At 49.2% G+C, this 23,642-nt stretch overlaps 11 protein-coding genes; 5 read left to right on the top strand and 6 right to left on the bottom strand.

Annotated features, from left to right (window-relative positions):
* Positions 1-77: 77 nt before the first annotated feature.
* On the bottom strand, positions 78-1,221 carry FFUJ_07620 (probable histone H3 methyltransferase DIM-5; the record flags this gene model as incomplete). XM_023577892.1 has 3 exons in its annotated part: positions 78-544; positions 599-1,112; positions 1,168-1,221. The coding sequence occupies 3 exons, from the start codon at positions 1,219-1,221 to the stop codon at positions 78-80; spliced, it is 1,035 nt and encodes a 344-aa protein (XP_023430883.1).
* Positions 1,222-2,858: 1,637 nt separating this feature from the next.
* FFUJ_07619 (uncharacterized protein) lies at positions 2,859-3,861 on the top strand (the record flags this gene model as incomplete). XM_023577891.1 has 3 exons in its annotated part: positions 2,859-2,861; positions 2,922-3,680; positions 3,739-3,861. 3 exons carry the CDS (start codon positions 2,859-2,861, stop codon positions 3,859-3,861), a joined length of 885 nt encoding a protein of 294 aa, XP_023431487.1.
* A 708-nt stretch (positions 3,862-4,569) lies between these two features.
* Positions 4,570-7,638, bottom strand: FFUJ_07618 (probable coatomer complex beta chain; the record flags this gene model as incomplete). XM_023577890.1 has 4 exons in its annotated part: positions 4,570-4,718; positions 4,772-6,770; positions 6,826-7,246; positions 7,334-7,638. 4 exons carry the CDS (start codon positions 7,636-7,638, stop codon positions 4,570-4,572), a joined length of 2,874 nt encoding a protein of 957 aa, XP_023430882.1.
* An 846-nt stretch (positions 7,639-8,484) lies between these two features.
* On the top strand, positions 8,485-9,248 carry FFUJ_07617 (probable mago nashi protein; the record flags this gene model as incomplete). XM_023577889.1 has 6 exons in its annotated part: positions 8,485-8,522; positions 8,606-8,643; positions 8,708-8,803; positions 8,852-8,915; positions 8,971-9,058; positions 9,108-9,248. 6 exons carry the CDS (start codon positions 8,485-8,487, stop codon positions 9,246-9,248), a joined length of 465 nt encoding a protein of 154 aa, XP_023430881.1.
* Positions 9,249-11,443: 2,195 nt separating this feature from the next.
* On the top strand, positions 11,444-12,739 carry FFUJ_07616 (probable VID24-required for vacuolar import and degradation of Fbp1p; the record flags this gene model as incomplete). XM_023577888.1 has 4 exons in its annotated part: positions 11,444-11,998; positions 12,051-12,201; positions 12,256-12,613; positions 12,673-12,739. 4 exons carry the CDS (start codon positions 11,444-11,446, stop codon positions 12,737-12,739), a joined length of 1,131 nt encoding a protein of 376 aa, XP_023430880.1.
* A 310-nt stretch (positions 12,740-13,049) lies between these two features.
* Positions 13,050-14,540, bottom strand: FFUJ_07615 (probable TRM11 Catalytic subunit of an adoMet-dependent tRNA methyltransferase complex (Trm11p-Trm112p); the record flags this gene model as incomplete). XM_023577887.1 has 4 exons in its annotated part: positions 13,050-13,216; positions 13,271-13,476; positions 13,556-14,373; positions 14,427-14,540. 4 exons carry the CDS (start codon positions 14,538-14,540, stop codon positions 13,050-13,052), a joined length of 1,305 nt encoding a protein of 434 aa, XP_023430879.1.
* A 383-nt stretch (positions 14,541-14,923) lies between these two features.
* On the top strand, positions 14,924-16,185 carry FFUJ_07614 (uncharacterized protein; the record flags this gene model as incomplete). XM_023577886.1 has 7 exons in its annotated part: positions 14,924-15,067; positions 15,120-15,159; positions 15,317-15,379; positions 15,429-15,530; positions 15,581-15,709; positions 15,768-16,071; positions 16,113-16,185. The coding sequence occupies 7 exons, from the start codon at positions 14,924-14,926 to the stop codon at positions 16,183-16,185; spliced, it is 855 nt and encodes a 284-aa protein (XP_023430878.1).
* Positions 16,186-16,262: 77 nt separating this feature from the next.
* FFUJ_07613 (related to ankyrins) lies at positions 16,263-16,919 on the bottom strand (the record flags this gene model as incomplete). The annotated part of the gene is made up of 1 exon (XM_023577885.1): positions 16,263-16,919. One exon carries the CDS (start codon positions 16,917-16,919, stop codon positions 16,263-16,265), a length of 657 nt encoding a protein of 218 aa, XP_023430877.1.
* Positions 16,920-18,133: 1,214 nt separating this feature from the next.
* FFUJ_07612 (related to tRNA ligase) lies at positions 18,134-20,573 on the top strand (the record flags this gene model as incomplete). XM_023577884.1 has 2 exons in its annotated part: positions 18,134-20,269; positions 20,319-20,573. 2 exons carry the CDS (start codon positions 18,134-18,136, stop codon positions 20,571-20,573), a joined length of 2,391 nt encoding a protein of 796 aa, XP_023430876.1.
* Positions 20,574-21,018: 445 nt separating this feature from the next.
* FFUJ_07611 (uncharacterized protein) lies at positions 21,019-21,743 on the bottom strand (the record flags this gene model as incomplete). XM_023577882.1 has 3 exons in its annotated part: positions 21,019-21,073; positions 21,127-21,288; positions 21,361-21,743. The coding sequence occupies 3 exons, from the start codon at positions 21,741-21,743 to the stop codon at positions 21,019-21,021; spliced, it is 600 nt and encodes a 199-aa protein (XP_023430875.1).
* Positions 21,744-22,415: 672 nt separating this feature from the next.
* On the bottom strand, positions 22,416-23,417 carry FFUJ_07610 (related to ribosomal protein YmL11 precursor, mitochondrial; the record flags this gene model as incomplete). The annotated part of the gene is made up of 1 exon (XM_023577881.1): positions 22,416-23,417. One exon carries the CDS (start codon positions 23,415-23,417, stop codon positions 22,416-22,418), a length of 1,002 nt encoding a protein of 333 aa, XP_023430874.1.
* Between the last annotated feature and the right edge of the window lie 225 nt (positions 23,418-23,642).

Below are 23,642 nucleotides of genomic sequence, written 5' to 3'. Positions count from 1 at the left end.
TTGATGAACTTAACGTCCAAGTTGCGTCCAGATACCTTCCTCCCTTGTAAGAAGTTCATTTGGCCGTTCAAAATTTATCACCACAAGAACTTCCTGCACTTCTTGCTTCCACATAGACAACGAGTCATATGATCGATGTCGCCACCCGATTCCTCTCCCTCGTGTGAAACCCCATCGACATAATCAAATGTAAGCTCCTCACCCTCAGGTATGTCCTTGATTGCGAACAAGGCAAGATCGTGAATATGCTTGTCAGCATGATCACCCACGCGCGCAAAGATTCGCATGTTGGGGTCGCAAGAATGGTTGACGAATCGCGTCGGGCCAGACATGAATTCCCCGTCTACCTCAAGAGATGGGCCCTTTAGCCGATGGTCGAATGACTCGGGGTCTGTGAATTTGTCGAGAGCGAAGAGGTAAACATCCTTACGCTGAGAGATAGCAGACTGTGAGCGCCGTCGATCGGCTTCATTGGATGTGATGATCTCACCGAGATACCGGTCGACGAACTGGCCTTTCTTAATTGACACGGGAGATCTCACTCCTATTGTTTTGGTCAGTGAATTGTTTACTAGTCAAAGATGAGAATGACACTCACCCCATCCGCGGTCTGGGGTGCGGAATATCTCCAAGGGAATCGTTCTGCCGCGCTCGACGACGCGATTTGGGCAGTCTATACTACAGGAGCAGCTCTGGTGACACTCGTAGATAGGCATCTTTGAGTTATGGAACTTGGAGCGCAAAAGACCGGCCTTTGCACCGTGGGAGTGGTAAGCATATGCTATCCGCCGAGGCTTTGGCGTGGTTCTCTCCATCTTGTCACCGAAAGCATCGAACTCCTCTTCATCGCTAGAATCGTCGTCTCCTAAGTCGGCGAGACAGTGACAACTTGTATATTGGCACTCTGAGTCCTTGGCGCAGGAGCAGCCGCTGCGGAAGCTATCACCAGCTTGCTCAACTCCTTTACCAAGGACGACGTTGTTTATGAATCTAAAGTCATCAGGGAGTACCTCATCGTCTTGTACGTTAACAACTGTCACTGGGAGTGTTGAGTGAGTCGGAAAAGCGCGAATCTGACACCAGTGACAATTATTGCGCTCTACTTCATAGCCCTGCAGGTTGGATTAGTCATAGCTATAACCGACATGAGATTGGGTGAGTACGTACTTCTTTGCCGTGGAAGTAGAAATGGCGTTCTGTGGCCTTTAGCATCGCAGCCATTGTTGATTGTGCAGTGTTTACTAGAGAGGATGGTTTGTTTGTTTTTGGCTCAGAGACGGTGCAATGCTGCGTTGATGGTAAGAAAGTGAGACAAAGAAAACGAAAGGTGGGAAACATGTATTATTGAATGAAATCAAGAGCCGTTGTCTGAGAAGAGTGAAAAGAACACGGATTATTCATCTCTGTCTGGTGTAAAGCAAACATGTCGAGCTTGAAGAGTTGGAGCCCACGGTCAAGCACTGAAACTGAGTTAGTGGGTGCCTGTCAAGTAAAAGCCACATGCTGATTGGCCCCTGCTTCGGTGAATGTCAAGGTGAGTGAGTACCTACCTACACTAGGTATAGAAAACCTGCTGAAGATTCCTCCTGCAAAAATAGGCAGGGTCTGGTCTTGGACATTGAGTCCTACCCACTAACTAAGGGAGTTAGTTATCTGTGAGTAGACAGGTAGTCAAGATTAGGTAGATGGCGGTGTTGCACAGTAAACAAGGGCATTCCTGGACATGGCCATGGTGTTGCATCTGAGAAGCACGAGATCTATAAGACAAGGTCGTTATTAGTATAGTTAGTTAGTTAATGATCAATCTCTGGGAACCCCTGCCTGGTCTGCTCATACAAAACCCCGCCTACCAACGAGACTCAACTTGGTGATACCTAGTTAGGTACCCTACCTCCAGTAATCTACACTGAGCTACTGATGAATTACCTACCTTATCCTGTGATTACGAGTCCCTCGAGTTTCTTGGCGGAAGCCGTAGAGGCACGTACCAAGCTCTCCAGCACATCGTGTGCATCATACTACATAAAAGGCCGCGTCTCCCCCGGTTCTTTGACTGACGACTTGAGCTTAATCTTTCGTCACCTTGACCAGCATCTAGTCTATATGTATCTCCCTGTGAATTGATCCCTGCCAGGCCGGGCCATGCAATCAATCAATCAATGATCAGCAAGTCATTGACTGAACCAGATAGAACAAGCAATTGAATACAGCATTTCACCTCTCACCCCTCTTTTACTCGACCGAGATTCAACTGGATCACCCTGAACCAAATAAAGATTAGCCAACAACAGCGACATTTCTTCTTCGTTGTCTTAGTCTGGTTCCTTTTTTTAAGCTCCAAGTTTGTCCCGCTTCTACGCCTCCTCCCCCTGGTCTGCTCTAGCTTGGTCGGGTCTGGCCAGGCCGTGACTTTTGGTGGGAAAGCCCCCAAAAGGAAGAGGCGATAGGTTCGGCGACCCCAGCCAACAAAACTCGGCTCCCGTCTATAACCATTCACATCATACGCATACGCATACACATAAACATCCATTATTCTCATACATAATACTTAGTACATCCTTCGTCTTCTCTCTGCGCCTCTTTCGTGCGTCCATCTCCTCAGCGTCCATCTCCTGCTCCTCTTTCGTTCAGTCAGTCAGTCAATCATTCAACTGCGACATCTTCTACACCCGTCCAATACGCTGCACTGTACTACACTGCACTGGCTGTCCTATCTGGTCTGGTCTGATCTCATCTGATAGATCTGCGACCTTACTTTGGCCAGCGATGGCTAGTCACTAAAGTTGGGATCCTCATTCCTTAACAAGACCTTCAATCCACAGGTCAACGGCGATCGTCGCTCACCCCTTGTAGCAAACATGGTCCGGCTCTTCTCTGCTTGCAACATAACCATGTCATCACCTCTAACATTCCACTTCTAGGGCTGCTGCCTCTCTCGTTCTTCGGGTCCCAACTCTCCCTACCCAGGTGGCGCACCCAACGCTTCGTCCCGCGCTATCAATCCTCCCCCGCTGGCACTCCCAGAAGCTGCTCAACCGCAAATCCCCGCCGAAAGACGTCGCCAGCACCGTCGCAGCAATCGTCCCCTGGATCAGCATATCGATAAGCCTTTACGACGACACGAGTGGACCTCACGCGATCGCACATGGACCAAGAGCGAATTGGTAAAGGAACGAGCTGCCTTCTTTGACACAAGAGTCACCGGCAGGCCCGAGATATGGCAGACTATTCATGCGGCGCTAGCTGTCTTGTGGGATCCAGAAGGCCAGGACGCGCAAGACGACGGATCCAATGGCCTTGCGACGGCTCAGATGATTCTGTCCGCTGCTGAGATCTCTCTACCAACTGGCAACCTCTCCAATGGCGTCTACGACTCTCTAGGAAACTACTATCAATTGCCGGAATGGGTTGTTTGTGATCCGCTGAATGTGCAGGAGGATCGAGAAGACGGCGCAAAGAGCAATCTCTCAAATGCTGGCGACGATACAGCAGCGGATGAAGAACTGAGCGACGAAGAGATGGAGGGCAAGAAACAAGAAAAGGGCAAAGAGGTGGACGATGCCCAAGAGACAGTCAAACTACGAGCCAGGCTCAGTGAGAACGGCCAAGATATCAATGTCGCCATATATGAGTCGGATACTGTTCGTAGTGTAGCCAAAAAGATTGCTCTCGAGGCTGGCGTAAGTACCTTGCCTATTCTCTGGCGACGGGAGCAAACAGAATGCTAACGACACCCAGCTTGCGTCGACCAAGAAGATCAGGATAGCATACATGGGCAAGATTCTTAAGGACAATCTGTCTCTTACGGCACAAAACTGGCAAACTGGCCATGTCGTCAATGCCCTTGTCTTTGACATTTGATCGTGCCCTGCCCTGCCCTGCCCTGCCCTGCTCTACCCTACCGCTATCATATCATCCCAGCGCCAGACAGAAGCAACATGGTCTCTGAACTTTTGTCTTGGCCAAATCCTTCACTCTCATCGTCAACTTATCTCAATGGCAACTATGCCTTCTATTGATCCGCTACGGTCGGCCATTTTTGGACAATACCCTATATCGTTTTTATCCTGCTTTTACCACATCTGTGTCTTTTGGAGTTGGTGGATGCTGCTGGTCTAGCGATGATTTCCCCATCACTTATATTCCTCTCATGTCCCTTCGTGTCGAGATTGATTTTGGATACTATTAACAGCCGTTGTTCTTACTATACATGTGCGTATGAGCCCAACCAGGCACCCGACAGGGCACCCAACATAAGTTCGGCAAGCCCCTCGCTAATATCACTTTTCCCTGTTCTGAATGAGAAAGCCTGGCTATTCAACCACACTTCGTGATAGCCACTGCCTCTGACTGTGACCCTGCATGAAACCATGTGCCTTTGTAATCAACGTCTACCTAAACCTGCTTACATTGAACTCTACCAGGGACCCATCGCACAACCTTTTGGTGGGAAAACACCCATTAACATGCTCCGACCCTGACCCCCTAACCATCGTCATGAATCTTGCAATGCTGAGATAACCCTTCACGTATAATTAGATCAAGGTGTTTCTACGTATATCAGCCGACCTAAGCTGTGGACCCGATCTTGTTTAGTCCCTTCAAAGAGCCCAAGCTCAGTGCCAAGCCTTGTGATCGACTTCTTATTCTGACGAAACCAGTGATGGGTCCATCCTCGCCCTCCTTCTCAATGCTCAGGTTAGCGAGAGCATCCTCGCCTAAGTCCATTGTTAGCACAACCCAATCATTACCAGGGACTAGAATCACTTACCAAACACACTCCTGGCGTAAAGATTGGCACTCAGGAATTGACAGTCGCCCTTGAGGCTGGCCTCTGGTGTTAGGCAGTTCATATTTGTGCAGGCCATAAGCTGGTCGAGGAAGTCACGTAGCGACTTGGCCTTGGAGTTAATGTTGACCTTGTTCTCCCACTCGAATTCAGTCCACATAGTGCGGAATTGGGTCTCCGTGCAAGTGGCGGGCTGGATGTAGTCCATGATATCGACGTGTAGGTCGTTGAGAATAACGACATTAGTGTCAGTAGAGTGGGCACCGTCATACACGACGTTACCAAAGATGACACCAGTGTCTGTTGATGAGACCTTGATTGTGCATTGCACGTTGTGGAAGTCATGAGGGCCCAGGTTCTGCGTAGTAGGTCGCTCGACAACCTTTAGGTCACCAAGCGTGGCGAACTCGACTGAGAGGTTTTGAAGTGTCTCTGTTGTCTGGTTGACAAGAAGGACATCGAGAACAATGTCGAACTGGTGAACTTTGACATATGCCTCAGCATACACGGGGTCTGAGAATCCGGTCAACTGAACCACACGGCTAAGCTTGGAAGACAGGTCTTCAGCGGTGCCCTCACCACCAGTTGCCCTCTCCAGATCCACCTCGATCTCATCGAGGCCTTCAGTGGTGTTCTTCTTGGCTAGTTGTCGAATTTGAACAACGTCGTCAACCTGCACAGCAGTCTTAGCCTTCTCGAAAGCCTCCTTGGCGGCTCGCTTCTTCTCCTCCACCTGGACCATGGCTCGGAAGGCCTTGCGGGTATCATCCAACCAAACGGTCTCAAGCTCCTTCTTCTGCTCAAACTCAGCCAATGATCGTACACATGACATGATTCGGTCCACAGAGTCCTCATCAATGGGGGCTTTGACAAATTGAGATTGTCCAACTCGAATGATAGAAATCATAATCAGCATGGCCTCAGCTCGGAGGGCGTTAGTTCGAGCCTGATCCGAGGAAATCTCATGATGTCGCATCACAAGCTTGACGAGAGTAGATGACAGAACAGTGGCCAGATAGTAGTCTCCATCAAGAATGAGTTGGCGGAGAGGAGGCTTCTGAGCAGTCTTGACGGCCTCTAACTTGGCAGCTGCTGAAGACTGGCTGGTAAGAGCAGTCTCGGTAGCATATGTGCCATCAGCCAGGACCTTGCGTGAGCCAGATGGCGCGGCCGGCTTCGATGCTCCGTTGATGTGATCGTCGGTCTGCTCCTCGGTGTCATGAGAATCCAATAGACGTTGCTCCGATGCGAGAATGGGCATCTCGCCGAGACTAGCTCGTATCCTCTTCCAAGCCTCTCGGATGTCTTTCTCTTCAAGAGAGTACTCACCAATGATCCACATGATGCCACGGTACACTTTGCCAGCTCGGACCTCACCCAGGGTGGAGACAAGCCGCTCAATGATGGTAGTACGCAGATTGGGGAACTTCTCAACAACTTCCTTGACAAAGTTGATAACATCGACAGCGGAAGCGTTGTTGAAGTCGGCAATAAAATCCATAAGCAGCTCCACGACGCTCGCTGCGACCTCGGAAAACTTGATTGCGCATTGGTGAATAGAGTGGATAAGGAGAGATCGGTACTCAGTGTTCTTCTCGTATTCTTGGTCGACTGTTTTGGAGAGTTCCTTCTTGAGTAAGAGGACAACCTCTTCGACATTCTTGCTGGATACCATCTCAAGAGCAAGACCAAGAGCCTTTCGTCGGACGTCGATATCGGTACTGGACAGAACTCGGAGAATCTCCATGGTCAGGTCATCAAGGACACCCTCGTTCTTCTTGCGCAATTGATCGACTCGGTCAAGAACAATCAGCTTGACATTGTTATCGGCTTCCTTGATGCTCAGCTCAATGAACTTCGCGGCGGCAGCCTTCACTGCGACAGGGTTGTTGGTTAGAGCAGTAAGAGATGAGGCAGCTTCGTATACGACAGTTGAAGCGCCAGCTTCTAGCAGGTCGAAGATCAATCGCAGATAACGTGCCTATCAAACAGTCAGTGGCTATTCAGCCTCCGCTGTGAGTGACTATCAGACAAACCTTGTTCTGGGAGTTCTGAACCGCATCCTTGCGAATAAACTCGAGTTCGACAAGCTGAAGAAGCTCCTCTGCATTGGGAATGCCTTCAAAAACGGAACTCAGATAAACAAGGGCAGCATCGTGGTCAATGCTAACGAGAGCGGCAAAACCATTCCTTCGGCAAACACCGTCACTCTCTCCCTCGAGAAAAGTCGAAATAAGTTCGGAGGCATCTGGAATCAGGGAGGGTGAGTGCAAGAAAATAGAGGCGATGGCAAAAACGGCGTTTTTTCGGACATAGGCATGTCGGTGTTCGAGGCAAGATCGTGCTGAAGAGAGGAGAGGCTCAATGAGCTCAGCTTCCCTCAATTTGCAAAGGAAGCGTAGGGTGTTTCCTCGGATGTATTCGTTGGGATGTTGAAGATCGTTTCGGATACCGTTACTACGAGAGTGATGTCAGCAAAAGCCCATCGCAGCGATCAAATGTCATGGCGTATAAGTAGTAGTAGTACTAAGGGTGTAGCCGTACCAAACTAGAATCATCTCTTGCTTGAGCTTGCCGCTGCTGTCAAGCTTGGGGCAGATTTCGTAGTAGAAGTAAAGTAGCTTCTTGAGAGGCTTGTACTTTGAAGGCATGACGAAACGGATAATGTGCATTAGAAGACTGGGCATAGGATCGCCATTGAGCATGATGGTCAAGATGCGCTTCATAGTCTCGACCTTGGTCTCATCGGTACCCTTCTCCAGCTGCATGCGCAGATCGGAAACGGTGGGGACGTCGGCCGCATTGTCCTGGTGAACCAGACTGTACGCATTCTCAAGAAAGCCAGACATCTTGAAGGGTGTCGCCAGTTGCTGGCCGAGAAAGTTGGTGGGAGTGTTTGTCGTAGATGGGACGTGGCTCTTAGGGGGACGTTTGGAGGTGGATTGGAGGTAAAGGTGGTGGTATCGACTTCGGCGGTGGGGAGGCTCAGCTCAGGGGTTCAAGCTGCTTTAGAGCTTTAATTGTCAGGTTGAGTACCAGAATCCGCCTTGGCCATTCGCTGAGTGGTATCTGGCGCGCAATCGCTATCGGCTTTTACCAGAATCCCCTGTGGTATTTTGGACCAGCTCTGGACGGCATCAACTTCAAGAAGATCTGTCCTGCCAGCGATGTCGAACAGGTGGCACTAAGCGACTTGATGTGAGGGACACTATCACGTGATTTAACAAGGGGTAGTTTTGTACTTTGAGGCTACCCATGCAATGATGATTTCTTTATCCTTAACTGCAGATTGAGAGGGTTACTTCTAAAAAAAGAAACCATCAGGTGCTTTTGAAAGATGATTTATGACTCAGACAAACATAAGGAGGCCACTCTTAGACCCGGTGTAGTTATATTGCCTCATTGATAGCTGAGTCTTGGGTTGACAGCTAGTGTACTTCCAAAGCGGCGAGCCTTAGTTGGCTGCCGACGGTGAAGGTCTTACACCTACCTGATGGAGGTGTCGCTGTCGTAAAGCTGTTCTGCCCCGCCGAATATGGTCCGTGCACACATCTTCTACCACAAGGTCCCGCGATTCTTTCTCAGCCTTGCGATCTCAAGTGTGATAGTTGATAAATCTTGACTTGAGTAATACCACCAGCCAGTCTTGCCGCCTTCCCAGCCGCCTTCCCAGCCGCCTTCCCATAGCAGAAAAAATGACGTCCTCAAACGAGCCGTTCTACTTGCGATACTAGTAAGTCTATCATCGCGACTTCTTCTCGCTTCCCCGTCTAATTGGTTGTCGCGAAACGATGCTAATGACGTTTCGTCAAACAGCTCTGGCCATATGGGTCGTTTCGGTCACGAATTCCTTGGTACGAATAGTTGTGCGGCGTCTATTTACTGTTCTAAAGTTATCCTAACGTGTTGCGCGCTCAGAATTCGATTTTCGAGTCGTCGGCGATGGCCGCAGCGCGGTAGCCCGATATGCCAACAACTCCAACTACCGAAACGATAGTTTGATCCGAAAAGAGAGTAAGGAATGCGACTAACCCCGCGGAATCAGCATCTGATAAGTCATAGTGTGTGTCAGCTCAGTAGTTGTCGACGAAATCAAGCGCATCATCAAGACGAGCGAGATCACCAAGTACGGCGAATCGAACATCCAGTGGCCTTGCCTGAACATCGCTAACCCAACGTAGAGAAGATGATTCGAAATGGCCTCAGAAGAACAAAGACGGACGCCAGGAATTGGAGATTCGAATTGGTAACGATCATATCGCGTTCGAGGTCGGTCAATGAGGCAGCATATTTCGGAACACTACTGACAGCACAGTAGACTGCCAAAATTGGATCCCTGGTGGATGTCACAGAGTCTGCTGACCCAGAAGGTCTGCGAGTGTTCTACTACCTTGTTCAGGATCTCAAGGCTCTAGTTTTCAGCTTGATCGCTCTGCACTTCAAGATCAAGCCGATTTAAGGACGGGCCCGACTAAAAATAATGGGATACGGTGTTATGGGATCGAAAAGTCGAGGATGCAAATCTTGATAATAGAGGTGATGATTCGGATGTAGCTAAGAACGATACCCGGGCTGTGAAAGAAAGGCGTGAAAGACTACCAGAAACAAGCCATGTTTACATATCACGAATGAAAGAACAATATCACCAAAGAAGCGATCCCATAGAAAAGGATTTTGGGCACTATTGTCGGGTTGGTGGGAAATCACTAGATACTTTACCGAACTTTCTTCGATCATAGAGCTAGGGAAACCTTGGGAGTTCCCACATGCAGGAAATATTGAGATAATGCCCTGGGGGATGTGGCATGATGAGGAATGGAGTCATTTGCTAACTACCAATCGTACCTGATAACACGAGTCGGATCATGCTATATGCTCTATTTTTCAGCCTGCAATATGCAATCCTAATCAAGACCTGAGTAGCACACGCTTGGACCAGACTTCCTGGGCAGGCTCACATGTGAGGTTGAGTGAGCGGTCTGGAAGAGCTCTCTGCACTTGCAAAGCAATCAATAACAAGATGCCACTTCCCGGAGTAATAGCAAACAGGAGTGATTTAGAAGAGATGATGCAGGTGGCGGAGGCTCCAATACTGCAAAAGCTAATGAATAGGCGACGGGTAGACCCGTGAAGGAAACGATGATGCGAGACAGAGATGGTAATTACCAGCGTGGTACACCATATGGTGATTTCAGATCATGCCAGCAAAGCAAAACAAAGCAAAACGGTCTGTCTCGGGGTTGGCGTGTGCATGCATCATGTCTCCTTAAGTTAGAGGCCCATCACCCCATATGAAATGCAAGCGGCAACGTGGTGGGGGGATGCTGGGGCTGCCCGATAGCGCCTGGGTACGTGCATGGAAGCAGCCCAATTCTTGTTCATTTGCATGAGGAAGCATCTGATTCTGTATCTGAGAGAGGCGCCGGCTCGAGTCTTAAGGGAGGGTCCTCATCGCCACTTCGAGGTAAAAACTCAATTGTGAAATTTCCCTTTGTTATAACTAACAGTGGATGAAAGGTCTTGTTAAGGTTCACAATGGCCCGCTAAGATGGAACTGGGACAGGACCTAGGTAGACCTAGACCTAGACCTAGACCAAAGTAGACCCTGGTCAAGCCTCAGCATCTCAGCCGACGATGAAAAGGAATCATAGTGGAGAGGACACCTCGATCTGCATCTTCTCAAGTTACATGTCACCCGGGGAAGTAGGCAAAGCTTTCCATAAAGACTTTGAATGGAGAGTTTCAGGCAAAGTCGAGTGACAGACAATGGGAATACGGACAATTAATCTACTTGATCTTCTTAGGCTTTTTCGCCATTTTAGCACGCTTGTCTTTCCTTCTGTAGGTACTGAGGCAGGGAAGAAGGCTGTTTTTGGTACCTGAGTAAAACTTATAGATATGAGTCGGTAAGGCCTGTTTGTCGGATGTTTCCATACCTAGTAGGTAGATATTCTTCTCTTCATTACTCCGATGTAGTGAGGCCATCATGTTGGTTGAGGAGTTGCATACCCCAAGTTACACGGCATCTGCCACGCTTGATCATGTACAGTATTACTTACATTGCCTACAGTAAAATCATGAGCTAGGGAGACTTGGAAGACTCCCCGTCTTGCCGAGTGGAGTGGATGGCCCACCAACAAATCCGCTAGGTACAGAAACCCCGGATGGCAGCAAATCAAGCCCCTCGTCCGTCGATATGAAAATGGAAGACAACCCAGCAGCATCACCGACCGACTTTGACCCTTTTCTTGCCATCCATCAGTGATCATCGGCCCATACCCATATGCGATCTGGCATCCATGCTTTAACCTGGTTTCTTCCATCACCTGTATTATTACACCACTCTCTCCCTCAACTTTTGTGATGGGCACGTTGTTTGTTTTCTAAAGGGCTTTCAGGCGCCCCCGTTCAACTCTACCAAAGTCGCTAGTCCCCGAGATCGCCACCCGTTTTGGTGATTAGCACTAACTTGCTTGTTCTCCCCTCTGGCCTCCAACAGCGCTCGACGTCAGTCAAATCCTCGCAACATACATACATGATCTACTGGTCGATGTGATACCCACGACTCTTCTTGTCTTGTTTATGAACTTCTGTATATCGCGCTTCGACATTTTCGCCGTCTAATTGCATCATCTCCCATCACACGTCACAACAATGCCAACACCATCATCAAATCCGCCGGTCGAAGCCGCTTCGCCTCGGTCCTACAGTTTCTCGACATGTCCTGACGATGTTCAACATCAGCCACGTCCTATCTGGCAGTCACGCGACGATAATCAAGTCCATGATGCTGATCTGCCCGACTCCAATCTTTCTGTTGATGTCGGCTCGCCCCTTGCCGTCGACGCGCCGGCTGCGCCCGAAGGCCCGAGCGACGATGCCATCATGTACGATGGGCGTCCATCTGACGAATCGTCCTCAAGGTCTTCCACCATGTCTCCTCGTCCTCAAACTGCTACTACGGCTGCCACGACTCCAATGCCTAGCGGCCCAGCGTCCGAAATAAAGGGAAGAGAGGCCGAAATCGGCAGTCAGTTGAGCCGAGAGCCTTCAAATAGCACGCAGCGAGCATCTGAAACCGAATCAATCGCTCGAGGATCATCCAGGCGGAGAGGGTCGCCGAATGGAGAGTCAGATTGGGTTGATGTCGATGCGCAAGAAGATGAGCTTTGGTCTCCGTCCATGGGCTCTGACTTTTCATGTATGAGGGTGAGTTAAAACGTCGATCGCACTGTACATGCAATGATCTGACAATCAAAAGACTATCCCTTCGGCTCCTTCATCTTACCTACGTCCGGGCAGCAAATTTCATGGCACGCAACAGTCAGAGAGGCAGGTCTACGATGTGCAGGTCGAAATTAAGCATGTTGACATGCGAGAGTCTTTTCTCTGTGGCTATCTGCGTATCCAAGGTTGGTGGTCAGAGTGCAATCAAGATCGACAATAACACTAACTCTATTTTCAAGGTCTAACTGAAGACCATCCCACCCTCACGACATATTTCGAGGGCGAAATCATCGGCTCCAAGTACAGTTTCTACACACAACACGAGAACTGGGGTGCAAATAGCAAGGTTGACTTGAGTCATTGGGCCAAGTTTACAGCCTTTCGTCCTTTCCAAAAACAGGCTCGCAAGGGGCCTGTCACCATTCGAGATGCTGCCCAACGAGAAACCATCTTTATGCGCTGGAAAGAGCACTTTTTAGTTCCAGATCATCGAGTTCGCACGATAACGGGTGCCAGCTTCGAGGGGTTTTACTACATTTGCTTCAACCAGGTCAAGGGTGAAGTAAGCGGTATTTACTTCCACTCTAAAAGCGAAAAGTTTGTTCCCAGTACCAATATCAATCACGCATCAATTCCTGCATACTAATTGGCAACAGGTTCCAGCAACTGGAGCTGAAGCATGTCCCCGACCGGGGATGCTTTGCCGCTACCGAATTTCGTTAAATTTACGGCTCCATCAGTGCAAAGCACACTACAAGCTTGGAGCGCGGCGCCGCTACGAGCACATCGCCAGTCATCGACTAGGTTTCGTTGCAGGACCGGTTTGGGATATCCAGCAGTGTTATAACAACATATTTATAGATGGGAATACGGGAAGGGTTAGGGCCCGCTATCATGGCATCTTGACGTGCCTACGCATGTTGCTTTTGTGGGTAATCAGGATTTGGGTTTTATGGGCAGCTATCACATATGAATGCGGAGCATAGGAAGTCTTTGATGGGAGCAAAGCGAAGTCATTCCTGTAAGCGAGGTTTTATTCTTCGGCCTCGAACTTATTGAAATATCCACGTCGAAACGGGTTGAGTTCGTCTGCCGATGTTCCGCTCAATGTGAGCTTCTGTCTATTTGTGTAAGCCCCGAGGGCTTCTTGCGAGACCTGCGAGTCGGGGAGCCGACGGTAGGTGATGAGTCTCCTGGACCCTGCGAAATGTCAGTAGGTGCAGGATCAGCAACAAGGCTCCAGCGGCAACTCACACTTGTTGAAAGGCTGGGTGCAGACAGACACAACTTCCATGTAAGGATGGCTGGGTACGGGAATCTCTTGGTCTTCGTCGTTAGCTGTTGGCATCCAGAATGACAATCGCCCTTCATCCACCAGAGTCTCGGCTGCAAAACTCAAGATATCATCGAGCATCACCAGAAAGCTATAAGGCTTCTTAGGTGGCACATAAGTTGGTTTCCTGCAGTAGTCAGCGAATGCGCAAATCAAACGGCTAGGACATTACGTGCATTCCATGTTGCTTCCCCTGCTCTATCAACCAGGGGGTCTTCTCAGGGTCACGGAGACCAAGAACCCTCAGCCCCTCTCTCACACCATATGGAGGATCACAAACAATTCCATCCCATGTGCGAAGATGCCTCCTGATTGGGGTGTTGGTCAAATCGGCCGAGAATACGTCTCCTAAGCAAGACCCAATGCCATACTGGTCAAAGTTGCCTTTCAAACTCTTGTTGCCACCCTCGCCGCGCATACTTCGACCATCTATATCGCTTCCGAATGCAAGGGCACCGAAATGGGCACAGGCGATGGGAAAGGAACCAGTTCCAACGAACGGATCGTAGTATAGCTTGCCGGGGGCAGCGAGTGCAAGGTTGGCAGTGACGAGAGCGAGCTCAGAGTCCATGCTCGTCGTTGAGATATATCCTCGCTTCTTGAGGTCGAACTTGACCAAGAGTTCTCGCGATGAGTTCCCTACATGTCGTGCGAGATACATCATTGTGGGGTCCAAAATATTCAAGGGAACGCTGTTATAGGGCCACATTTCGAAGATGGTGAATAAGTTGTCAGGGTTGGTCATTTTCACAGGCCCAGTCCAGCCCAGAAATCGGAAAGAGTTGATAAGTTCGATCCTCTTTTTGGCTGAACGAGTTCCTTGGTATGGGTCAACATCGAACTTGAATGATTTTCCAAGATAACCATCCCAGACATGAGATGTGTTTGTCTTGACTGATTCATGAAGTTCATCCAGTGTGCGCCCTTTGCCCCAGAGCTCATGGATAGATTGAATTAGAATGGATCTCTTGGCCAGACGTCTAGCAGATTCAACCGAATCAAGGTATACGATACAAAATGGGGACTATTCACAGTAAGTTTCTGGGTTTGACCAATATCATTCATGGGAGAACAGACGTCTTGGCTATAGTCGACTATTTTCATATCAAGGCCTTCAACCAAGGCCAAAGCCTCGATCTCAGGGACTCGAAATGTCTCATGCGCCTGAGCAAATTTGATGAGGAAATCCATCTCAATTTTCAGTTCTGGTGAATCTTGTTGTGTAAGAGGAAGTTCAGTTTACCCTAGGATTTGCGACTTGGGGTGGTGGGGGAAGTCACACCAAATGCCTGACTCTATTGATCAGGAAATTGCCTTACTCAGATATGAACCCTCAAAGCGCCCAGTACTTCACAGTCCAAATATCTGGGGAAATTCAGTGATTTGCAGAGTTGAGGATGCAGCTCGACCAAGAGGATCTCTTTAGGTTATAGCCTTGAGAGAAAAATTCGCCGAGAAAAACCCGGCTAACCAAAACGTTCCATTTGTGTTACCCAGCACCTATTTACACACGTGCAGAATCAGCAATTGACATCACACACCGTATGATACCATATTTTTCCTGACACTCAGCCATGTTTCCAGCTGCTGCGCCGTCGATTTATCAGTCGTCAAAATGTTTTGTTTCATACGGCACTATGGGGTACCTTGACACCAAGCAGACTCCTCGCAAGGGCAAGCCGTGGACCGCAGTTATGTCGATGGATTTCATTCATAAGGTTTGAACAAGCATGGACGCTCAGAGTGAATCAAATACTGAACTGAGGTTAGGTTGATCTAATTCTACCCTCAGAGGCCTATGATGCTGCTTGTCAGCAGCTGAGCAACGCTCGACATGCCCCTCGCTACTCGAAGGTAGTAATGTCGCTTGGAGATATTCTACAAGGCGACTTTTTTACCGAGTATATTAAGAAGGGCAAGTAATTTGCACTGTGTCTAAGTGATTCTGACGCTAACCCTGTTTTCAGGCGATATCATGATGCTCTCAGAGGGACAGACAACGGTTGGCATGCTATTTACCTTGCGCGAAGGTATACAAATGGATCAAATCCTTGGAGGTTATGAACTGACTCTTGGCAGGTGTATTGACCATGTTCGTCGACAAGGAGACATATGAACGTGCAGGACTTGTTGGTAAACCATATGGTGCAAAGGGTGGACGAGGGTCAAAACCACGTTGGGGTGAGTGGCCGGATAGCAAGTGCCAGAAACAACAGCTAATTCTCGTGAAGTGGTAACATACAACCTTAGGGATCCATCCATGCTTCGGGGGCACAAGGGCTATGACAGGCTGGCCTATGCCTGCAAGGCTGTCTTCACTCAACCCATAACATGGCTCTTCTGCAATAGCACAAGCCAAAGTAAGCATAACCAGGCTCTTTGAACCCATATGTTGATCTCATACTAACGCTTTCCAAGTCCCGAATCCCGATCCTCTGCAAAAGTTCTCTCCCACAGCCTGTGCATCAACATCCAACATATCGCAGGATATCGCTGTTCTTCAACCGAGTCTCAATGTCGACCCAGAGGTTCTCTCTGAAAATGATCGCGAGTCTCTGGAATATTTCGCCACAGAAGTTTACGAGTGGTTCTCGCTCATTCGCCTTGGCAGCTTCCGTGTGGAACCCCGTGACAGCATCGACTCCTATCTGTCAAGGTATTCTGTGCCAGGCAACGATCCCAAGGAATCCAAGGTCTGCAAGCTGAGTTGGGAGGGTTTCATGTCAGCACAGTGGCTTCGTGGCTTGCTCATGGATGTGCTAGTTGCTTGTCCTTCGAGAACATGGTTTTCCCTCAGCGCAACGAGCTTTTCAAGAAGTGTATCTGGCAACAGTGATGATCTCACTATCATGAGACCACCCAGCGCGGCCGGGAGGTATCTCATGTGGGAGACAAGGTCGTCGGATTGATCCCTTAATCTTGCTTCGATCGTACGTTGCGTTCATCCCCGACACCACCCTCACCCAGGACAGCGTCCTCAACCAACTTCCGCAGCTCAGCTTGACCTTGAGGGGTGTTGAAATCGTCACGTTGAGCCAGTTCCTCGATTCTTCTGCGGAAATCTGGGTCTATTTCCTCGGGAATGTCTGTGGTCTCGTCCATAGTGCCAACAGTAACCTTCATTCCCTCTGGAGGGGGAGGGATAACTTCAGGCATGACAGCCGCTGCGGTCGAGGCAGGATCATCGGCCTTCTTGGCTTGGACCATGGCTAGGTATTCCGCAACAGCAGGAAATTCAGCTTCCGCTTCAATCTTTTCCCTAGCTGTTAAACCTTCTGATCCCCGGTGGTTGATGTTTGCTCCGAGCTCTTCGACGAGGACCTGAGCAGCATCTTGGGTTTCGACAACAAACAAGGCAGTCTCGTTGTCCTCATCTTTCAGGTCGACGTCGACATTGAACTCGCGAACTAGCGCTCGCAGGAGATCGAGATGATCGTAGCTGGCAGCGGCGTGGACGAGTGAATAACCATGCTCATCCTGTGACGATGCGAGTGCTGGGTTCTCTCGGAGGAGGGGCAGCAACGCGGGGTTGTTATCGGCTGCAAGAAGGAATGGGTTTGGGGTAGACATGATTATAAATTTATGCCCGGTGCTGTTTTGTGACAAAGAATGAGATCTGAATAGGTACCTAGTAGTTTCCCTTATGTACAACGTTGAGATAAGTTTCTAGCTTGTCGCGTCGTCAGTGTCGAAACCGTTGAAGCTTTGTTTGTAGGCAGAAGGAAGATTTTTGGCGGGGTAGCTTGCATGTGGAACCCCACAACCCGTCATGACGACTAACAAAATATCAGTATTTCCTCCATTACCTACCTATACAGATTAACTCATGGCCTTCTATTAGGTACCTAGGCAAAAGACAAGCTCTATCAACCAATTTAGCCCCGATATGTCACTTTTAATCATTTTCCAACACCTGGCGTTCAATTGTTGCCGGCGTGACGCACTAGACACCATCATTCCAGGGCAAGACCCATCTAGAGTTAGTAAGTAGGTAGGTTAGGTAGGTAGTTTGCCCCTCCACATCCAAAGTGCTTCTTGCCTGACCTGATGGTGAAAGGATCCATGGGATGACTCAGTAAAAGGTCTACCAGTTTCCGAACTTGAACACAAGAGTCTGGGGCCTTGATTGAACATTGATTTCTCTTCCGTGTAACCTTTGCCCCTCAGGGATAGCGGCCTGACTCACTAAGAGAGCCTAGGTTGATTCTTTATTGAGGCGGTGCCGTAAGGCAGTTTTCGACCTATTCCTGGCCCGCAGCGACCTTAGCACAACCGCCACAACCTCATTTGAGCTGCGTCTACAGAAATACCATCGCGGACCCGGTCTACATATAAGAGGCCCAGCCAGTGGCTGTATCTGTACCTGGTTCCAGTTGATACATACTTACAGATACCCCTTGTGCACAATAAGACGCACACTGTTGCCCAGTTCAGTTCACTTGACAGGGCACTGTAAGCAACTGCAGTATCATCACGCGCACGACTCTTTTCTTGACTTGGATTTTTTTTTCTCCCCCTTTTTTAAAAAGTGAGTTCTCCCAGATCCCAGATGCTCAAGGCTACGGAAAAAAAGCCTTTGGGTTTGCTGGAACAAGTTGGCTCAGACCACTCGACAGAAGATTGCCTGCCCCTCAAGTGAGGAAAGCGTATCATCTTGCTCGAGAACCATCGCTATCAACCTCATGCTTGTTTACCGTAGTTCTCTGCGTTCTCTTCTCACACCCCTCAGCAGAGTCACCACGAATCACCAGAATCTTCGAGCTTCTTCAACGGCTCTCGACAGAATGTCTGCCCCTTATACTCCCCAGGACGTTCAAGCCGTAGCGAACGTGGTGCGTGCTTTGGATAGTGCCCGAAAGGACAAGAAACGCGGCGGCTTCGCAATCAAAAAGACAACGTTCGATGTTAAAGGATCAGCGGATGGCATCCAAGTCGACTCCTGGCGCTTGCAGGACTGGGATTACAAGCGACGCGATTTGCCCACATATGCGCGCGGCCTCTTCACTACCAAGACACGAAGAAACGAGCCAGAAATCGCTGTGAGAGGCTACGACAAGTTCTTCAATGTTAACGAGGTTCATGAGACCAAGTGGGAGAACATCTTCACACGCACTCAAGGCCCCTACGAGTTGACACTCAAGGAGAACGGCTGCATCATTTTCATTGCCGGATTGGAAGACGACACGTTGATTGTGTGCAGCAAGCACTCAACTGGCGATCGAGATGACATCCAAGTCAGCCATGCCAGCGCCGGAGAGAAGCGCCTAGAACAACAACTTGCTGCCGTTGGCAAGACAAAAGCAGATCTTGCACGAGAGCTCCGCAAGAGGAACGTGACTGCAGTCGCAGAGCTTTGCGATGACCAATTCGAGGAGCACATCTTAGCATACGGTCCAGATAAGGCTGGGCTATATCTCCATGGTATCAACCTCAACTTACCCGAGTTCGCTACCTACCCCAGTCGTTTCGTTCAAGAGTTTGCCGATGAGTGGGCGTTCCGTAAAACGGGTCTTATCACAATGGACGACATTCACCAAGTCAAGACTTTCCTTGAAGAAGTAGCTGAATCTGGAGCACACGATGGTCGTGATGTCGAGGGTTTTGTTATACGTTGCAAAATGTCCCACGACCCTTCTACACATCCATATCGCGACTGGTTTTTCAAGTACAAGTTTGAGGAGCCATACCTGATGTACCGCCAGTGGAGAGAATGTACCAAGGCTTTGATTGCTGGAAAACAGCCAAAGTTCAAGAAACACACCAAAATCACCGAGGAGTATCTGCTTTACGCCCGACGACGACTTGCCGCAGATCCGAAGCTGGGAAAGGAGTACAATAATAACCACGGGATCATCGCTCTCCGCGATGACTTTTTGAAATTCAAGAACATCAACGGTGCAGATGCAGCTAATATGGGAGAGCTGGATCCTCTCGTAATGACAGAGGTCACTCGTGACGTTATTCTGTGTCCTATTGCCACCATTGGCTGTGGTAAGACAACCCTTGCTATGGGGCTCTCGCACCTTTTCGGTTGGGGTCATGTTCAAAACGACAATATTTCTGGCAAGGGTCGGCCCCCGCGCTTCACAAAGATGGTGTTGGACGAACTCAAAGACCATCCTGCCGTGATTGCAGACCGAAATAATGCACAGAGACACGAACGGAAGCAGATCATCACGGATGTGAAGCTCCAGCATTCTTCTGCCAAGCTTGTTTGCATGAACTTCAAGCATGATGAAGACTCAATCGATGAGATCCGGCGAATTACTCAGGAAAGAATTATTGCCCGGGGTGATAACCACCAGACTATCCATGCGGCAAGCGACAAGGAGAAATTCATTGGTGTAATGGAGGGTTTCATAAACCGATATGAAGCCTGCAATCCGCACTCTCGACCCGACGATGGCTTCGATGCTGTGATTGATCTTGATCCTACAGCCAGCAGCCGACAGAATCTCGAAATTCTCGTCACACAACTCCACAAGTTGTTTCCAAATCTAGTCAAGCAGATTCCCTCTGCTGCATCATATGACGCAGCCATGGATTACGCCCTCGGCTACAAGCCAGATTTCAGGCACGATATACCTGACAGGGGCAAGAAAAGCTACCCTCAGCTGCAAAAACCTAAGGTTCAGAAGCCAAGAAAGATGGAATACATGTCTGTAGGGATTTCGACCCAACAGGTCAATAATGCCCTTGAGCAAGCCTTCAAAGCCACCCAACCTGCAACTTCGCGGCTTTATACACAACTCAAACAAACACGACGCATACAGCCACAATTCCATGTGACTTTGCTGCACAAGGCCGGCAGTAAGGAGCACCCTGAGCTCTGGCAGAGATACGCTGCGCTGCAGAAAGAAGCAGAGACTGCAGGAGACCCTGAAGCGAAAGTTGGGGAATGCGATGTCATGCTCGAACGAGTAAGTTGGCCCAAAACTCATGAGCTCTACAGCAACTGACCGTAAATAGGCTGTGTTTGATGACAGGATCATGGCTATCGTGGTTCGCCTAGCAGACGAAAATGACCAATGGAAGTGTGCAAACCGCGTTGCTCACATAACTGTCGGAACTCGAGATGATTCTATAAAGCCCAAAGAAAGTAACGACCTCCTGGCAAGGTGGCTGGAAGTGGGTAGTTCCCCAGAAACCAAGATTGGAGAGGTTGTGTTCGAGGAGAGGCCTACGCTAAAGGGTACAGTGGCACCTGTGCTTAGCAAGTTTTAGAGGAGTTATAGATTTTCACGGAGTACTAGTATGATTTGAGAATACGGACTCTGCGGAGTCCATCCTTGCGGATTCAAGATATATTTTGCGAGACCTAAATAAGATACTTCATTCTTGTCTCTCCATGACTGAAAGTAAGCTCAAATACGTTGAGCTACTTTGAAATGTTGGCAAAGATGGTCTTCAAGAACTAGATGTATCAGCTGAATTTCAACACGGACGAGCCAAGGCTCAAGGCACTTGCTTTTCTAGAAGATTTCAGTTATGCTTGAAGGGGTGTGAGCATATCTATTAATTTGATATGATAGAGGGTTGTCTTCTAATGTAAAATAATTTGATCACCAGTCCTGAGCTGGGAAGGGGTATTGTGAATACGACTAAATGGGCAAAACTCAAAAACAGAAAAACAGTACAATACAACCAGCGCATGCATCTCAATTATGCGTTACTCATCATCAAGGAACCTGCTAGCTAGGGTACCGAAGAATGGCACCTCGAATCTAATAAGTCTATTAATAATGAGATCTGGGATGGACTGAGGGATTCCACGTACCTGTCGAGGATCTCTGCATCTTTGTAAGCTCGAAAAGTGAGAATAGCAATTAAGGCAATATCGCAAAGCAAAAAGAGCCAGCTCAGGAACGTTGACCATGAAAATATAAGATGGAAGACCATAATGGCTGTGAATAGCAATGCAGATTGCCAAGCATGAAACCTAATACGAGTGTCAGCAAACGAACATAGATTTATAAAAGTTTCGAGCACGGCCATAACGATGTAATCGTACCTCACATAGTCACTATTCCGTTCCAAGATCAGCAGTATAATCGCACCCAATGGTGGAAATGCGACATATGCTAAACAGGCTTCGTAATCCAGGCGCATTCCTAAGCTTGTGTCGAACTCGCTGACTTCGGCAGCAGGATAGGTACCAGGCATTGTGTTTGATCCACCGAAAGCGCGGTTATCAGGACTAATGGCCGCCCAGCCAGCTGACTGGCCATCGAAACCGCTCCATCCTCTTTGCGGCTGTGGGTGCTGAAGCGGTGGAGGAGACGCGACGGGTGAAAACGAACGTCTGGCATCGTAGGATGGTCGAGGAGAGGCGTAGTCGGGAGAGGTCACACGTGAGTGCTCCGGAGGAGATGATTGATAAGGAGCGAAGTCCATATTGTGTGTGTTGAATTGTGTTGCTGATTCGATGTGGGCGGTCTGGTAGGTGAATCGAATGACGATAGAACAGTAAACAGGCCGTAATCGAGCTCCAGTAACTACCAGTCGCCTTGTTTTCTCTTTGTTTCACAGCTTTGTGATACTTTGGAGGAAAGCGGTGATCTTGACGTGTTGTCGTAAAGTGGTTTGCGACTAGGTATTGAGTTGGTTGAGAGGCGGGGCGGTGATTGTAGGTCAAGGTTGTTCTTGGTAAGGTAGGAGTTAGCTCTCGCATATCTACTCCGTAGAGTGCCTGCATATGATAATAGTACCTAGCTTTCAGCCACACGTTACGGTTACAGCCACACTTATGGCTATATACCTAGGTAGGTCAGGTACTACCAACCACTAAAGCAGGGCCCTGCCTATAGTACCTAGGGTAGGTAGGTACCTGGAGTATTAGTTGGAATAGTTCTGCCATTTCTCGGAAGTAACAGAGTATTTACAACCATATACTTCTGTAATTAAGAGATAAGGTGCCATAGAATATGACTTTGCCGGAAGAACTCTCGATTCAGCCAGCTTTAACATTGCAGCGATCCAATATGCTGTTCGTAAATCTACACATACATGGCCTTTGTGAGGCGTCTTATTTGTACATCGTATGTCAATACCACCCGAGCTCTAAGTTCATTGGCCATCCTTTTCGTCGCCCTTGACCTCGTCTTCTAGCTGGCCCTTTCTGCCCTCCAGAGCCAACCACAAGCTTCTGCTTCCGCCCTCCAGGGTACTGGTGATGCCCAATCCGACGCCTTGGAGCATGGCCACCAACTGGCCCCTCAAGCCTTCCAGGCCGCCCTCAATACCGCCAACCCAGTTGATACCAGATTGATCAAAGATCTTGCCTTCGACGCGGCCACCGACAAGTAGTAACTTAGCAAGACCACTTTGGCAAATGGGATCGTGGAAACCGGGGTTCTTCTTTCTCGAAGGAGCTGGGAATTTACCCGGAACAGGTGCCAGAACACTCAATGCGGCCGCAAGGTGGGCTGGAGAGACGGCAGGGAGAACTAATGCAGCGAGAGGGCCAACCATTACTGGCTCGATCTGAGCGTAATTGGAGTCCTCAGGTACTTGGGCATTCTTAACAGTTTCATAGGCAGCTTCGGAAAGATCATGCACAACAGGACCTCGCACCGTCCTTGTTGTCTTCTCCGACGCAGCAGCAGCTTCGGGATCGTAGAACTCAACAAGCTTGAGTGCCACGCGCAGCATGTTGGTTCGCACCACCTGTAATTGGACTAATGGGGTGATATCGACAGGTTCAGCACCCGGAATCACATTGGGCTTGGGAACTGTGGAAAGAGCCTTCTTCAGCTCTCGCCGCACTGCAGCCCACTCCACGGCCGTCAAATTGCTATGTTGAAAGAATAAGATCAAGGGGGTCGTCCGGAGGAGTGATGTGTAGGTTCGGATCAACTGACTCTTTCTCGTCTCAACGGGTCGGGCGCTGGGAGGCTTGGTGATGGGAGCGTGGTCAATTGGTTTTCGGACCTCGGTCACCACAGCCGAATGGTTTGGCGACGTCGAAATACTGCGAAGAGTCGTTGTCCATGGCCTGTGAGAGAGGTGTGATTCTCTGCGCAATTGACGCAGACAGGGCGACGCAGCCCGTGATATTCGTGAAGCCATATTTTCTAGCTATGGGGGATGTCAGAACAGAGAACCAAAGATTCGAGAGTTAATGCTGTACATACATGAAATCGTATCCCTGGCTCCGTAGCCAGATCAAAAATTCCACAAGCACTCGCAGTCGCTATGCCACTTGCGAGAGAGTTTCGATCCGTGTTTGGCCCGTGCACCGGATCAACCCACCGCCGATCCCCGGCACTGCAAGGCCATTGGAGCCAATGCCGT

Source organism: Fusarium fujikuroi, chromosome FFUJ_chr05, assembly GCF_900079805.1.
Source record: "Fusarium fujikuroi IMI 58289 draft genome, chromosome FFUJ_chr05".
In the NCBI taxonomy this organism is placed as follows: Eukaryota; Fungi; Ascomycota; class Sordariomycetes; order Hypocreales; family Nectriaceae; genus Fusarium; species Fusarium fujikuroi.
This window is presented reverse-complemented; position numbering and strand designations above follow the sequence as displayed.